Genomic DNA, 15,694 nt, shown 5'->3' with positions numbered 1-15,694 from the left:
TCTGTTTCAAGATCACTTGAAAGTAAATCTTGAAATAGTTGGTGGTATACCCACTGCCATATCTGACTCGGACCAGCCGACCAGTCGGCCAGCCGACCCGGCAAGCTCGGGTCCCACCCGAGTAGGCTTGTGATTTTGTTATCAGCTCTCGGGACAAGCACTGAGTACAGTGTTTATGAAGATACGTGGGTGTGAGGGCAGAACCTGTGATTAAAATACATTTGTACATTTCTTGTTCACTGGTCACGATCAAATTCAGTGATGGAATGTGAACGCAAATGTCCAAACAGTTGATTCATTAAAGGCCTAAATCCCTCTCGTGGCACCAAGCGATATGCAACTGGTACACCCCAGCTTTAAATGTCTCTATGGCCAAAAGGATTACTTGCCAAGACGCACGCGTCCATGCAACGTGACTTGAAGGCCACTGGCCAGGAATGCAAGCATTCCACAGTTTGCAGGGTTGCGGGTAGGCCTTACACATGTTTTTGGCATGTTTCCTGTGAAACCGTAGCCAAATTTAAAGGCCGTATTAAACGTGTTTTGTTAATCTAAAGGTTGAATTGTTACATATCATACATGTATCATTCAGAGGCTGATTAATCACCAGAATGCTTGAAATGAACCTTAATAAAAGGAAATTAAACTGTCTTTTTTTTAATACCGGAACTGTGTCCGTCATTTATTTGCAAAGCTTTGGGAATTCTTTTCTCGCTTAGAAGGGTGAATTCTGTAAAAGTACTTTGTACAAATAAAGAAGCTGAAGCCATTATTTAAAAGCAACACCGCAAAAACCGTGTTCAGCAATGGCACACTTTCGAGGACCTACATACTTTCTTGCTGTCAGTTTATGAATATTGAAAATACTGACCATATTTAGAGTACATGTATAGTTATAAGATACGATTTCTGTGTTTCAAATATACGTCAGTTGATGTACTGGTTGATATTGCAAGCGGACATTTGGGAAATAGACAGGGAATGTTGCAGTGTACAAGCCAAAGTCAGTTACTGATGGCAGCTGGGTACTCTTCATTTCGGCAATCATTTTTTTTATTCTGGAAAAGCAGTTGCACTTAAATGGTGGGAGGACAGCAAACACCTAATTTTACTTCTTCCCCACAAACGTAAAAAAAAATATTCCAGGAACAGGTGGCAGATTACTTTATATTTGAATCAGCAAACCATGACAAGCTCCGCAACTGAGCGGGTGAGACGACTGCACTTTTTTTCCCAAGAACCAAACAAAATAATGTACAACTTAGCTTCTTGACAATGGCGCACCTTAGGTGAAATTCATGGGAAAACCCAGTGGTGGAGACATTTTCTTTTTAGTTGGGGCTCTCAAAGTAAAAAAAAGGGGTTTGTCTGTGTGCTCAATCCAAGGTTCAAAACAAAAAAGGGTGAGGAGGTGCTTATAAGAGCCCAGAAGGGCAGAAGGGCCTGTAATTCACCCCCCCCCCCCAATTTTTACACCGATATTGAGAAAATTGACTGTACAAGTCATTTGAATTAAGGTATGGGATGGAGTACCCTTTGGTCATTGATCGGAATCTCAGGAATTCTTTTTAGACGTGGGGGGGATGTTAGGTAACAGTAATATAGAGTGTGTATAGGGATTGGACATGTAGGGGGGTACCCCTCCGTCCCATATTTTGCTGAATGTATTCAAATGGCAGTATAAAAATTGGAAGTTGGGTTCAATGGAACTCAAAAAAGCATTTTAAAGGACTTCATTTGAAAAAAAAATTACATTGCATGGACCTTTCAATGCAGCTTCAAATATACATTTCGCGTAGCTACATGTACATTGGCTAATTTTTGAATAATGAATTATGTAACAGCCAAGGTGCACATACGTTAAGTATGCACCTGCTCTATACACACTCACTTCCTTGACAGTACAGGAGACACTAGGCTGGTAGAAGATCGATCAGATTGTCACAATTGGTCAAATTTTGCACTCTCCAAGTGCTTCTACCAGTTTTCCTGGACGGTTGCTGATGTTGCGGTTGTGTTTTACATGTACAGGTTTTATACATAAATCCGTGGATATGATGAGCTCTCGATGGTGTAAGTTTCTTTTATAAATAATCAATAACAGATGATGATCATCATAGATCAAAGTGCCTCTAGATGAACATCGACCAGCCACAACAAAGCTGAGCTTGGGCACACAGCCATTCAAATGTCAATCCTGCCTACTTTACGCAGCCAATCCTAGCCTGGCTTGGCTGCAAGTCACCTTGACTTAGCCCCATCCCCCGTTCCACAAGGCAATGCATGAAGGACGGCACTGATGACAGGCATCCAAGCATCTCGTCTTCACAGAGTCTCAGTGATACTCGTGTGGTCCATCCATTTCCTGTGGAAATATACAAACCAGAGATACAGATATGAATGAAACTTCCTAAAAAAAAATAATAAAATATTTGAAAAAACAAATTTTGTATCCGGTTCGTAGGTGTGATTCCACTTCAGTTTAAATCACACCCATTGCACATGCACTGCATATAGAGTTCATGCTTTGATCGCCGTTAACATGGAACCATGGAACCAGAAATTAACGAGGAACTTCAGCTTGCAAATTGTGGTGCGCCCGCCTTTGTTACGAAGTCACTTACGAACCGGATAGCTCATAAATCATACAATGAGTATACTTTAATAGGAAAAGCACAAACCATGTGCTGAATATACATGTGTCTTTACAGCAATGATTTGGCATTGCTATGGTTGGGAAAACGTTCACAACACAGCCCTAACCCTGCCCCTCCACATGACGTACTTTGACTTGAAACCTCAGCTCAAAGTAAACAGGATCTAAAAACTGCTTTGAAAGCATTCAACTCCTGTGCTTGGGTGATTTGGTCACTGCTGCGTAGTTAGGGAGCAAGATTTGGATCAACACTTCACTGGTGCAAACCATGCAGAATTCCGCCCAACACATCTGACCTTGCTGAGTTTTTGAATTGGGCTTTTTATTGTTAAAAAAAAAGAGTTTCTACAGCCCAACTGACTCTTTTAGAGTTAAAACGAAAGGGGAGGGCTCCTCCTTCCTATTACAAAAAACCAGCACTGGAAACTAACGTACGTTTTTAACTAGGCCTTGATGGATCTCCGCCAGCATGTCTTACCATGTCCACCGAAGTCAGCGTAAGTATTGCTGGTACCTGGAGGCACAAGTGAGAGTCATGACGACTGGGAGCCACCCTGTGAATCTTGGAGATTCTGCAAGGCCATGTCAGTCCACTTCTGTTCCTGCTCCTTGATGGTCTCTGCTGACATGCCGTCATCGGCAAAGACATCCGGAAGCTCAGCCTGGGAGGGAGGAGACGGCAATTAGCCTTGACATGCATGTCCTCTAAATCCTAAACAAGCACCTGTGCAGTTACATTAATTGACTATGAAGACGTACAGAGAAATCAAGTGGAGTTGGATTTGAACCGGTGACCTCTGGAACATGGTGCCAGCGCCCTACCAGCTGAGCTACCTAACCCTATGCTTGAAATTGTTGCACTGCATGAGTTACCATGAGGGAAGTAATCAATTGTGCTGGAGGATGATCAGCATTTGTACATGTGGCTGCTGAGTGGTTGGGTCTAAAAAATTTTTCTGCATTAAAATCACTGTAACGGGGACAGTCTTCCCCTACATGCTTACCTAGTTTTGAAATGTTGCACAGATTTTCCGATCATTTGCATTCAAAGATGGGTTTCCTGCATGGCATTTAGATTTGCAAGGATGAGGAAGGTTCCCAGTAAATTACCCGAGAGAGTGACATGTTAGGTTTGAATAGTTTGTCTTGAAAGCACTATACATGTACACAGCAGCACTGCATCAAATCCATCACAAGTCCCTACAAGTCTCTGCTAAGTCCATCACAAGTCCCTGCAAGTCCCTGTAAAGTCCCTTACAAGTCATTCAGCCTCAATCCAATAAATGAGTTATCCAAACGAACTCTGACAAAAGCATTCTTTTGTCATTGCTCACCCTGTTTATGATTGGTCTTATGAACAGACTTGTGACTAGTCTTGGGAAGGGACTTATGCTGGACCCCCTATAACACTGGAAGTCACCAAACTGTGGCTACAACAAATTATAGGAACATGCTTCTCCAGGTTGCAGCCATAAAAGAATATTTAGGATGTGGCCCGAGCTGTCAGTTAACAGGTGCCTGAGGGTTTAACACACCTGGGGGACAGCAATGTCATCATGTGGAAGTTTCTCCTTCCGCCAAGCTTCGTCGACAATGTCTAGGAGACGACCATCTGGCAGAAACTCTGAATCCATGGCAATGACAGACTGCTGCAAATGAGAAGTACATGTACTGGTATTGATTGAATGTTCACGTTAGTGTTATACTATTAATAAGTTGGCATTTTGACAATCCCAAATTCACACCACAATGTCTTATTGCATTCTGCGCCACTTACTTTCTCATTAAAAAGGTACTTGCGAATATGGGAATAAATATGTGCTTGCTTATATACGCCAGCGTAAGTAAAATTGTTGAGTCATTCTCATTTCAGAAGATATTAGGATTCAAATTTTGTGACATTCCTGCAGTTTGGATTTCAGCCTGGCATTAAACTTACGCCTTGAAGTAGGCCTGTGATGGTGACAGGAAGAGACAGAGAGAGCCATTCACAGACCTACCTGTGGGGCTAGCCTAAATGAAGACAGCAAGTTGACACAGTTGGCATGTCCAAACTGGGGTGTTCAATACCTTTAGCACCCTGTTCCTTAGCCCCAGACTGTGGGCCAGTCTACTGGACTCCCTCTGTGTCCTTGGCCTCATAACGGTCAATCCAAACAGTGAAAACTCTGCCAAAATGCCTTCTATGAAATCCCTTTTCCGTGTATGGATCACTCACCCCATCAAACAACTAATGCATTAATCATGTTAATATGGGCGATTTCCACCTTGTAGAAGTCGGTGACATTTGGTTTCGATTTGGGCCATTCATTTACTACAGTGATTAACTCACGATTGTCGGGATCTGTTTGGTGTGGGAACCAGACAGCGTTAAGAGACGGTGACTCCAACTGCTGTTTTACCAGTGACTTTGTATCACTCGTAATAAAGCCTTGTGTATGTATGTATTTTCAAGGGTTTGCGTCGTCATTGTGCGGGATGGGGATTGGATGAGCGAAATATGTGCGTGCCACACACCAAGCTATGTCTGGCAACGAGTTTACACTCGATCCCAAACATCGTATATTTTGGTTCATCATTTATCAACATTCTTTGGCAATGTCATGCTCTGAGGATCTACGTAATAACGCTGTCTGGTTCTCAGACCAAACAGATTCAGACTGTGTTAGGCATTGGTCAACAATTGGGACTCAATCACAGTAGTAAACAAATGGCCCATATCGATACCAAAATTTTGGCGACTTCTACAAGCTGGAAATCACCTATATTAAAATATTGGTAATTTGATGGGGTGAGTGATCCATGCATGTAAAAGGGCTTTCAATGAAGGCGTTTTGGTGGAGTCTCCACTTTTTGGATTGACCATTATGGTGCCAAGGATATGGGAGTTCAGCAGACTGGCACCCATTCTGGGGCTACCTGTTCCTATAATAAGGAAACAAAGTCCACTTTCTCACAATAGCTAACATTTTGACCTTAAGGAACCAGCAGTAGGCCTACTCAATCCTGTCAGGCCTAGTTTACATGTAGGTAAATATTGACAATGTTTAAGCATGAAAACCAAACATTTGTAACCCGAGTTAGGCAAAAGATAGCCAATCAGTCAGACTTAGGTCTCAGTCAGGTCATGCTATTCTGTTTCTTGTGTGGACATTAATTTTGTTTTGCTGAATCGGCTAGATTCAGCAAAACAAAATTAATGTCCATCCAGGTCAGGGAACCAGACTAAATTCGCTCATGTATGCTGCCGTTTTACCCTAAAATTTCCCTCAAAACCAAAAGCCCTGTTCTCTTTTCTTTCTGATATGAAAGAGGACATCATCAACAACTTGTTTAGATAAGTTGTTTCAAATAAAATTAATTGGTTCCTTTATTATAGGAAACTAATGAACACCCAAAACCTGAAAACTAGGGAGCCATTTTACACAATCGCTAAAGTGGAATCAGTATGCAAACTTCTTTCTTTACAGTCACTTCACTTTCCAAATGCTCAGAGACCTTACCTGTACTAGGAAACAGTCGAATCAGTGGTACGCCGGTGGTTTTTCTAAACAGGGTGTTTTTTCGTGCACGGTGATTGTACTTGTACTCAAGTTGTAGCACTCTTGGCAAAATAAATATGTATTATTTTCACATCGAGACTGCTGCCCTTCGGTAGTGTATCACGGTTTTCGTGCGGGACGTCCAACTTTCAGACATGTCAGACTTGAACCATAGACTGGCACTATGTCCAGCATAAAATAGGCATTTTGACGGTTCCGAGCGCATCCTGCATGTAAAGCAGGGCTGTTTCTCAGAGCAGGGGATTGAGGATGGGAAAGTTCCACTGTTACTTCAAACGACTCCATTCCTATCGGACTTTCTTTGTTCTATTTGAGTTTCCTTTTGTTGCTTCCAGCCGCAAGATGATATGCGGCATACACTAACAGAGGGCGCTGTTAAAGATCTGGTAGGTAAATTCAAACGCTTCCGCCACACGTCCATCACTTCATAAGGTAAACCTCTAGTCGAACTCTCGATCTTTTTCTTTCATCTTATTCCGTTGTGCACCAGCAGGGGTGGATCCAGTAATTTCTCCGCTGGGACGGGGTTCAGGTTTTTGCAGACAAGCGGAAACGATTATGAAACATTTTAGACGGCATACATTGTTACAATTTGGGGAAAACAATTAAGCACAGACCCAAACTTTGCAGGCATGATCTGTATAATTCTGTTTTAACCCTTTCACTTCTGTGCTCACCCATGCATATAGGCTGACAATCAACGTGATGGCAAACAAAGCAAGAAACCTTGGTCAAGCGATACATGACAAAAGATTTCTGGAAACTATTAAAACCTTTATTTTGTAGACAACGTTCTAAATGTATACTTTTTTGAAACACCCCGTATCCAAACTAGCTTGCTGGAATATTGATGCACTAACTTTAGTTACTCTTTTATACTTTTACCCATTTAGCCTTTTATATAAATATCTTTTTTTGGGGGGGTCTCAGAGCAGGGGGTGTTTTCACCCCACCTCCTGCATCTGCACCTGACCAGGTTCGAATGTAGACTACGTCTTGGTTTCCTACCCGGATAAGAAAGATGTTTTTCTACTCCCAGTAGGCCCGCTATTGTTTGTGTTTCAAAAATGTGTTCCAGGCTTCTTTCGCCGAAGCTAGTAACTTTCTTTTTTCTTGTACATGTATATTGCACTGCGGAGTTCAACAGAGTTGTGGGTTGGGAAAAGCAGGTGAAATAATTTGATGGGGGATGTCAGGAATATTCTTGGCAGAAAATCAAAACAAAATTGGCGAAGTCTTTTCAAATTAATGGCGAGGCACTCGTAATTGCATACTTTTAAAGAGAAAATTCAGCAGATATAAAACACCCAGAAATTTCACCTTTTTAAATATTTATTTTGCATCTGTCTGAGCTATTTACAGGTGGCTATTGACCAGACGACATTATCCAGTCCATCCAGAAACAGTACAGGTATAGGGTGCTCAGTTGACACGGATGTGCCTTATACATGTACGTCTGAGAAGTTTATGTTCGCTCTATGTACCACTCTAGCCAGTCAGATTGACCTGGGTAGCTGACTAGCTGTGTCCCATTTAGCCTGACCATTTTTCCAAGTCGACAAACGATCCTCTTCTCGGTCAATTTGTGTCCCTTTTCCAGTTCATTTTGATCTGGAAAGATAATCTTTTGACCCGGAAAAGGATCGAGCTCAATGGGACACGAAGTCCAGGTTATGCATTCTGACCCGTGAGTCTTTTAGAGTACAAAAGTAATAATTATCGAAAATCTATATTAAATTAATCGCATGGTGTATTTTCCAGTACTCTGTCGCAGGCTTCGTTCCCAAAACCAATTCCCGATTGTGGGCCTGAAGTGTTTAAATTATACTGGATTACTGTAATTTTTGGCTCTCTTGCATCTTATTTGATGTTTTGTGGCACTATTAGACTAATTACTGCGCTTACAGCTTCGAAGTCAGCTATTAAAAAAAAGTTGAAGCCTGAGACGAAGCCTACTGGAAGACAAAGAAAAGTTTGCAATTTACTCACTCTCGGTAACTCGAGCCTCGGTTAAAACTTTTTGTACATTTTATCACAAGAGAAATATTAAGCCTGCTCACAAAGCCAAAAGGCCTCTCTTTTAGCCAGAAAATACGGACGACTCGCAATATTGATAATTCGCGACGGATCGATTGAAATTCGTTTTGAATCAAATCAATTTAGAGAGGCCTCAAGCATTTGAAGTATTCACGAAGATTCCTGAACGGATCTACAAATGGATTTGTCACAAGTTTTGAGACAAATCCATTTGTGGATCCGCTCGTGAAAAAGGATTTATTTGAATTCATTACTAAACAATTGGAATTCAGAGTCAGTTCATTTTTCTGAAATTATAGAGCCCGTAAAAATAAGGAAAACTGTGAATAAAGCATCTGATAATCTCTCAACACGAACACTTACCATTACTAGAACTTGTTACAAGTTCTTTAGAAATAGATCCCTTCCTAGCTCGTCATGCTCCACGAACGCAAAACGCCCCCTCTCGTCTATAATCACAACACCGAACTCAACGTGACACGTTTGAATTGCGTTTGCCACCAAGGGCAGACCCAGAACCTTTTTTTGGGGGGGGGTGAACTTGTTTGGAGGGACAAACATTTGGATTTCTTTTCACGTAGCTTTCCTTTTCAGGGGGGCTACATGGAGGCGTTTTACACGCTTTAGGTAGAAAAAGAAAGGTAATAGAGCAAACATCCTATTTCTTTAAAAATTTATCTTTAATTTTAAAATGTTCTTTTGGCTCTTTCCATTGGGGTAAATGTCCTCCGTCGTCTCCTTCTTGGGATCTGCCGTTGTTTACAACTTATTTATACCTACTATACAAATACTGTCACTGTGGGCCTAAGGGTTATATAATTAAAGCTTAATACTGTACAGGTATATCTCCTTTTTTCTGAGCAGTGAGTTGGATTTTGACACGCTACATTCTGCGGCCTTGGAGATTTAATCACCTGTGAAAAGATAGAAAAAAAATCAAATGAAGGGTTATTTTCACTTAAATTAACTTGCAATCGTTTATGGACTTGGAACAGTCAGTGACATAAAGACTGTAAATATTATGGGATGCCCCATTCGGGAAACGAGGGAGTGTTTGTGGAGTTAAAACTAAAAATGCTAGGGACGGGCAAGAGATAAACTGCCAAAATTATCAAGCTGAACTGTGTAGAACGTGCTTCTTCACGTCCAGTTTTTGTTTCACTGTTTCATTGTGTGTTTTGCTTTGTTCATACAAATGGACATTTTCATAATGAGAAAAATTTTGTCATTCCAAGAAGAAAATCCCAATACTACATTGGTTTCTGCACTCACTGCCCCCTCCTGTTGCTGGCCAACAAGGCTCTTTTCAACCGTTGAGGGGGTGCTTCTGCTTAAGACGGATAGCCGTGAGGTCACAACTTCCTGTACGTGTTGTGCTTTTACGTTTTGTGGGCGTGTTAATATAACAATTCACGGATACGCCATTACTGAGGTTGAAAACATTTAGGGGTGCTTTCGTTTGTTCTTAAACCTTAGCGCAAGTGTACAATTATTATTGTTAATTTATTCAGGCAACAACATGCAATATTACATGCAATAAAACTATATCCAAAATATATAGGGCCTATGAAGAAGGATCAATAAAGATTGGAAAAGGAGGCACACAGGTAAACAGTCAATCAATAGAAAAGACGAAGAACGATCAAGCAAGAGACAAACAAGACCAACATATATAAGAAAAAAACGAGGACTAGTGCAGGACTGCCTTGGAGAAAAACAAGGGTGAAAAATATCACTTTTGCCAAACGGGCGTGCCACTCCTGTACGCTGACGAACAGGGGGAATAATGAACGGAGAATGAAAAACAATACTAACGATAACCATCACTTTGATTAACCTCCAAACATGCATTTCCATGGGGCTACAACTCTAGCTTTAACTTCGGTTGGGGTTAATTAAATGAGGAGAAGTTGTCACATAGATGAAGACGAATATTCAGAAAAGAAACCCCCCCCCCAAGTTTGTCCACTCACCGAAACAGAGTGTCTGGTGCTTGCTTGATTCTTTGCGGTACAACCTGTTACAGACACACTGGGCACCAGTCAATTTATTTATGCAACCTGAAGAAAAAAACAAGTGTGGCAGGAAAACACTTACATGGTTGTTGATACGCAGAATCCATTCATTATCATACTAGTTCACGAGGATTTTTCTGAAAGGGTCACAGTTTAACCACGCCAAACTCTACACCTGAAGACGTTTCATTAAAAACGCACCACTAAGTCTGCGTGAGACACACGAGAGGCGCGATTTTGCATTAATAGTTATTATGTACTGAACATCTTTTTTGCAATGTACTGCAGTCGAACTTGACTTCATGTCTCCCTGGCAACTGTTTCTCTTCTCTGGCAGATAAATAAAAACATCAGATCCATATGAAATCAAGTGGATACCGTATAGCTGATTAGCTACCAACAATTGCCAAGAATCGACGGACTGTTTCTTTTTCTCCTTTTTTCAGTACTTTTTCATCAAGAATTGCAAACTTTTGATCACAACTATCCTTGAACTTCATGTCTCCTCTAAGCAGTTCAAAACCAAAGTCGCGTAAAGGCCCATAATTTAGCATCATTCACTGCCTCCCTCCTGCTCAGAATCCTGGGTACGCCACTGTTCTGTTGAACAGAGCCTGAAAGTAAAATGTCACGCAGCGAGCTTCCGGAACCCGTGCACGGTCTGCCTATGGGGATTTAACATTGGGCGGTCCAATCACGTTCGATAATTTTTGGAAGAATAACCACCCCATGAAACACTCGTGTTGGAATTTTACCTTTGTCTTCCTCAAGTAACATTTAGAAAAAGTCACCTGGAGATGGGTCAAAAACGAATGCTATTAACGACCTTTCACGTCCGGCGATATCGTACCTAGGTATCCTTGTTAATGCACGTTTGGTTTTCGCTTCCCGTGCATTCGTGAAAACAACACTGTACAAGGTTGCAAAGATTTACCAACCTGCAGTCGATGGGCTCCAGATTCTGTCGAGTTGAAATCACGCAGTTGTTGTCATCAAAGGTTAGATAAAATATTAGGATCTTTCGTAAAAGTAGAATAGCATTGCTAAATTTAAATTATTACCTTATAAAGTCTAACAGTGAGTGAAGTATTTTGATTTGTTTTTATTTCGGCTATTACTTAGAGACTGCCGTAATATTTCAAACCGAGACTGCCGCATTGCACTGTGCTTCGTACATTTTAAATGTTCGGAAGTGATGGGTCAATTTTTGGCAGGATATTTCTCTATTAGATCAGGTGATTTTGCGTTTTGCATAAATTGATATACAAGCCACTATTTTTCAAAGCCCCTTTTCGAGCTGGATTTTTAAGAAGTAACTGAACGAAATAATATTCAAAAATCTTTGCCCATTATTCAGTTTCCCATCCAAGGGTTCCGGAAGCGCGATATCAGGGGTTTACTTTCAGGCTCTACATAAGTACCCATGAGAGTTTACCTTATTGAGTAAATCTGTTCCACTGGTCTGGTAAGCGTTTCTTTAAGTTATGTAACTTGGTAGATTTTTCCTGAACTATATACCAATCCTAAATGTTAGAGAAACGCAAATGCAAGGAATAATACAAGAAAGGCAGCAGCAAGTCGGCCTGAGGGAATTACTTTGGGACACGGCTGAAAATCTCTACTTCGTAGTAAAAAAAAAACACCAAAATTATTTGTGGACAAGACAAATTAACCTACTTAACTGTGGCTTTATTCCTCGTACAGTTCCCACTTCTATACTTACGGTAATAGGGGTTGGCGCGAAGTGCTGCTTTCCCGCGCTTTGCCACCTCGTACAAGTCATCTAAGGTCTCCTGCTCCTCGTTCCCACAGGTAACAGCCACGAGCACAGCGACCAAGAGGATGAAAACGACTGACTTCATGATGCTGAAATGAGGGCAGAAGGCAGTAATTTCTCCACAGGGAAATCTAATATGAAGATGCATTTTATGCAGCAAGCAAGATTTTATCGTGCCAACCACAATATGATGTCAGCGGCCTACAAGTATCTCAGTGTGGTGAAAATGAGAGGATTAAGAAATAAACTTCAAGGTGTCTGTCAGATACTTGTGTGCCCTTTGCGCGCGAACCAGTGCGTGCAATTAATCTACGGCAGAGTCCAACACTGGCTGTGTCCGAAACAGGCTTTCAGAGCTACGGCTAGGTCTACTGCCTGCGCGTCTCCGCGTACTTCCAGTGGACTGGAGACCTAGACCTCAGCTCTAGAAAACTGAGTCGTATGAAGCTTTGCTTTGCAACGGCTAGAAATCCACCTCGAGCAGGAACAACAGAGGCCGCGCTACTGCATAGAGACAACGGTCCTTTGTCAGGAACTCAGTCCGTGCACCTGCAGGCTTCTCTGCGTTGGATATATGGTGTTGGGCGCTGAGGGCTCGTGACTGACAAATTCGTATAATGATTTACCAGCACGGTTTTTCTTTGCCGAAGAGGGTGCACTCCAGCTCGAGGCTGATAGCACCATAGGGATTGTAAGTAGAGCTGGAGGGGACACGGGGCACGTATAATTGTCCTATAGCGCAAGAACATATTGGAACCTTGCAGGCGGCCAAGTTGGCGTGTGAAACGCGCACAAGTGCACTGATCAGGCGTGACTCGCATCTAGATTGATGACGTCAGAAAAATTAAGAAAGCTTCCTGCGTGCAGAAGATTACGGACTGAACCGCGTAGGTAGGAAGCGTGTACACATTAATTAACATCGCAGCGTAATCAAATAACATATCACGCTGTTCAGGGCCAAAATTGCGTAACGTAGACGATCCGAATAGGCCTGACAGCGCTATTGTAATTTCTATGGATAGCGCAAGCGTCTATGGACTACTTCCCCTCTGACGTATCTTTTTTAGGAATTGAAATCGCCTGTACTTAATTATTAGAAAGCTCACTCGCCGTTGAGACAACTCGACTGTCGAGTTGTCCGATGTCGAGTTGGCAAACGGTCGAGTAGTCTGGACCCCTTTGGTGTAGTGCAACCATAACCTATAAGACTCAGTGGGTCCGAGTTGACTCGAGGTGTATCCAAGTTGGTGTGGGTCCGAGTTGGTGTGGGCCCGAGTTGGTTGTGGGTCGGAGATGGTCGTGGGTCCGAGTTGGCATGGGTCCGAGTTGGAATGGGTCCGAGTTGGTTTGGGTCCGAGTTGACCTGATCCCGATGGGAGAGTATGTGTTAGGAAAAAAAAATCACTTTTGCCTCCCTATAGACCTGGGCCTAAATTCAAGGCGTTGCTAAGCACATGAATTCACACTAACAGTGACTCTGCGTATTTCAATGGAGACTTTGTAAGCAATATGCACAGCAGAAAGGCACGCGAAAAGCACAGAGACGGTCTGTATGCGCACGGTCTGTATGCGCAAATGTTTGCCGTGAAATAAACCTACCCTCAAGCAGGGTTTTTTGTACTACAGGAAAAAAAGTGCTTAATTAACGACAACAGCGCTGTGAATTGGGCAAAGGATACGCTACTGACTAGATCCCACTTGCTCTTGACAATGTATGAAAATGATTCACTTCGGGGAGTTTGCCTGAGATTTACATAACACAGTCAGTGCTACTTCTCAAACTCTGCGATCACCTTTAATTGTCTCTAGGTTTGTCTTCGGCTGAATCTAAGCCCTTAATTTTAAAAGTAACCAGAGACATGTAATCCAGCCCGCAAGTTCGTGCTAAACTTAAAGTTAGAAATGGGACTCTCTTAAAAGCAAAACCACAATTTAGCTTGTACCCGCTGGCAAAGACAAAGCCACAGTTTGGAAAATAGACATAGTTAATTACTCCTGAATCACCACCATCGAAAGGTGAAAAAACATTAGTCATGCTCCACCCAGATAAAAGCAAATTGACAGTTCTGGCTATACCTACACTGGCCTGTTACTGCTTCTTTAAATTTGTCCAGTGCCTTAACTTTGGCTAAATGTCCGGCCGGGGGCATCAGGGGTGCACACAATTTTCAAGTGGTCACCATAAGAAAATAAGCTATAGCTGCATAGCTACACAGACTCAACAAAGATTATTAACAGATTTCGAATGGGGGGGTCATTTGGGGGGGCACAGACATCCGCTGGGTCGGGGAGCATGTGCCCCGTGGCGCCCCCCTCCCCAGTTAAGCCACGGTACTTTTGTCCGAATTAGTTGGTCCAACTTTAACAGACACTACCCATAGCTTTGTAAATCAATTGGTTTCTTTTTGGATGAGAGATCTAAAACAAATGGAATCTGATTAATAAATTTAACCTTGTAGGACTGCCTTATCAGTTCGAGGACACAGCAGTCGTGATTTCTGGGATGGCTAGCTTGAGATTGTCCCGTACTAGGGGCTTCCATGACAAATACATAATACCATGATGTATCGTTACGGGTGTAGGAAACGGGTACAGAACTGCAGTGTAAACTAACGGCAAAATGGACCAGCTCATTCAGGACAGGGATCAGGTCCATTCCCTCTTTTACAATTTAAGCAAGAAGCTCTACCGTCGGTGGAAAACTGAATGCAATGAAGCCGTCCTTCGTCCCCTGAGACTATCCGCTTCGAGCAGGAACGGTTCTTTGGTAGGAATTCACAGCGTAGGCGTGGAAATTTATGCGCAAGGCGCTCTGACTACAAGCAACTGATTCATGCTGGGATGTATTATGGTCATGGCGTGGGTGTCGAATGCGTGTAGTAACCCGGTTGGAAAAAAAAAGTCTCACCAGCCTGTCTTTTTTCTGCCCGTGAGGGTGCACCTCATCTCAGGGTGGAATACGCGTCATCTGTTATCGGTGGGTAAAGTGTCCTACATCGCATTCCACCTTTGAAACACCTTCACGAGTTTCAAAGGCGTGAAAGTTTAAAATGCTCTTTTGTTGAATGTAATTATTCTTAGAAAATGCAATAATGATTCTACTCCGTTTGAGTACATTGAACAGAAAGAAACTTACCGTTGCAATTAAAATGGAACACTGTCGAAAGGAAGAGTCGATTGTTGCGCAGGAAAAACCGGTTTCTTTCAGGTCACCGATGGTCCTTGTGTCTTGGAATGTACAGACTCGCCTTTTATAAACAATCGGGACTCCCGTGAGGCAGTGATTATGACTTTAACATCTGTTTATTTCTCCCTTAATTAAAGTTCAACGCAGTGAGCCGCGCATGTGTAATGTCGCGTGTAACTACATTATTGTTGGCGCACTGTGATTGGCTTGAACTATGACACTATTGATCGTTAGCCAAAACCTGGTCTAGATCGTTTCTCAATGAGTAGACTACGTTCAGATGCAAAGACCCGCACAATCTCCACTTCTACTATTTGAAGAAAATTGGCTCTTAAGAGAGTCAGTTATTGCTGCACAATGTGAGCTTTTCATTTCATAGCATAACATAATCATCTTTTGAAATTCTACCAGAAGTAAAGTCTGATGACCTTTAGAGAGTAGGTTTTTTTTTTTCATGTG

The 15,694-nt window shown here is 42.2% G+C and overlaps 1 protein-coding gene and 1 long non-coding RNA gene across 4 annotated transcripts; both read right to left on the bottom strand.

Moving 5' to 3' along the window:
* Positions 1-651: 651 nt before the first annotated feature.
* Positions 652-6,336, bottom strand: LOC110976808 (anaphase-promoting complex subunit 13-like). Of its 3 annotated transcripts, none has more exons than XM_087142584.1 (4): positions 6,160-6,336; positions 4,192-4,302; positions 3,135-3,318; positions 652-2,365 (listed from the first exon to the last, which is right to left on the bottom strand). In XM_087142584.1, exons 2-3 carry the CDS (start codon positions 4,288-4,290, stop codon positions 3,190-3,192), a joined length of 228 nt encoding a protein of 75 aa, XP_086998710.1. In that variant the 5' UTR covers positions 4,291-4,302; positions 6,160-6,336; the 3' UTR covers positions 652-2,365; positions 3,135-3,189. The 3 variants fall into 3 exon arrangements, with proteins under 3 accessions (XP_086998710.1, XP_086998709.1, XP_022086110.1); XM_087142583.1 differs by having other exon boundaries at positions 3,092-3,318; positions 4,192-4,305; positions 6,160-6,330; XM_022230418.2 differs by having other exon boundaries at positions 4,192-4,305; positions 6,160-6,323.
* A 1,193-nt stretch (positions 6,337-7,529) lies between these two features.
* On the bottom strand, positions 7,530-15,284 carry LOC147797729 (uncharacterized). The gene is made up of 4 exons (XR_015426870.1): positions 15,185-15,284; positions 11,995-12,137; positions 10,230-10,316; positions 7,530-9,170 (listed from the first exon to the last, which is right to left on the bottom strand). It is a non-coding gene; the product is annotated as an uncharacterized LOC147797729 (long non-coding RNA).
* Between the last annotated feature and the right edge of the window lie 410 nt (positions 15,285-15,694).

This window comes from Acanthaster planci, linkage group LG10, assembly GCF_054643075.1.
Source record: "Acanthaster planci isolate LZ-2023a linkage group LG10, COTS_SCS, whole genome shotgun sequence".
Taxonomy (NCBI): Eukaryota; Metazoa; Echinodermata; class Asteroidea; order Valvatida; family Acanthasteridae; genus Acanthaster; species Acanthaster planci.
Note: the sequence above shows the minus strand (reverse complement) of the source record. Positions and strands in the feature narration are given on the sequence as shown.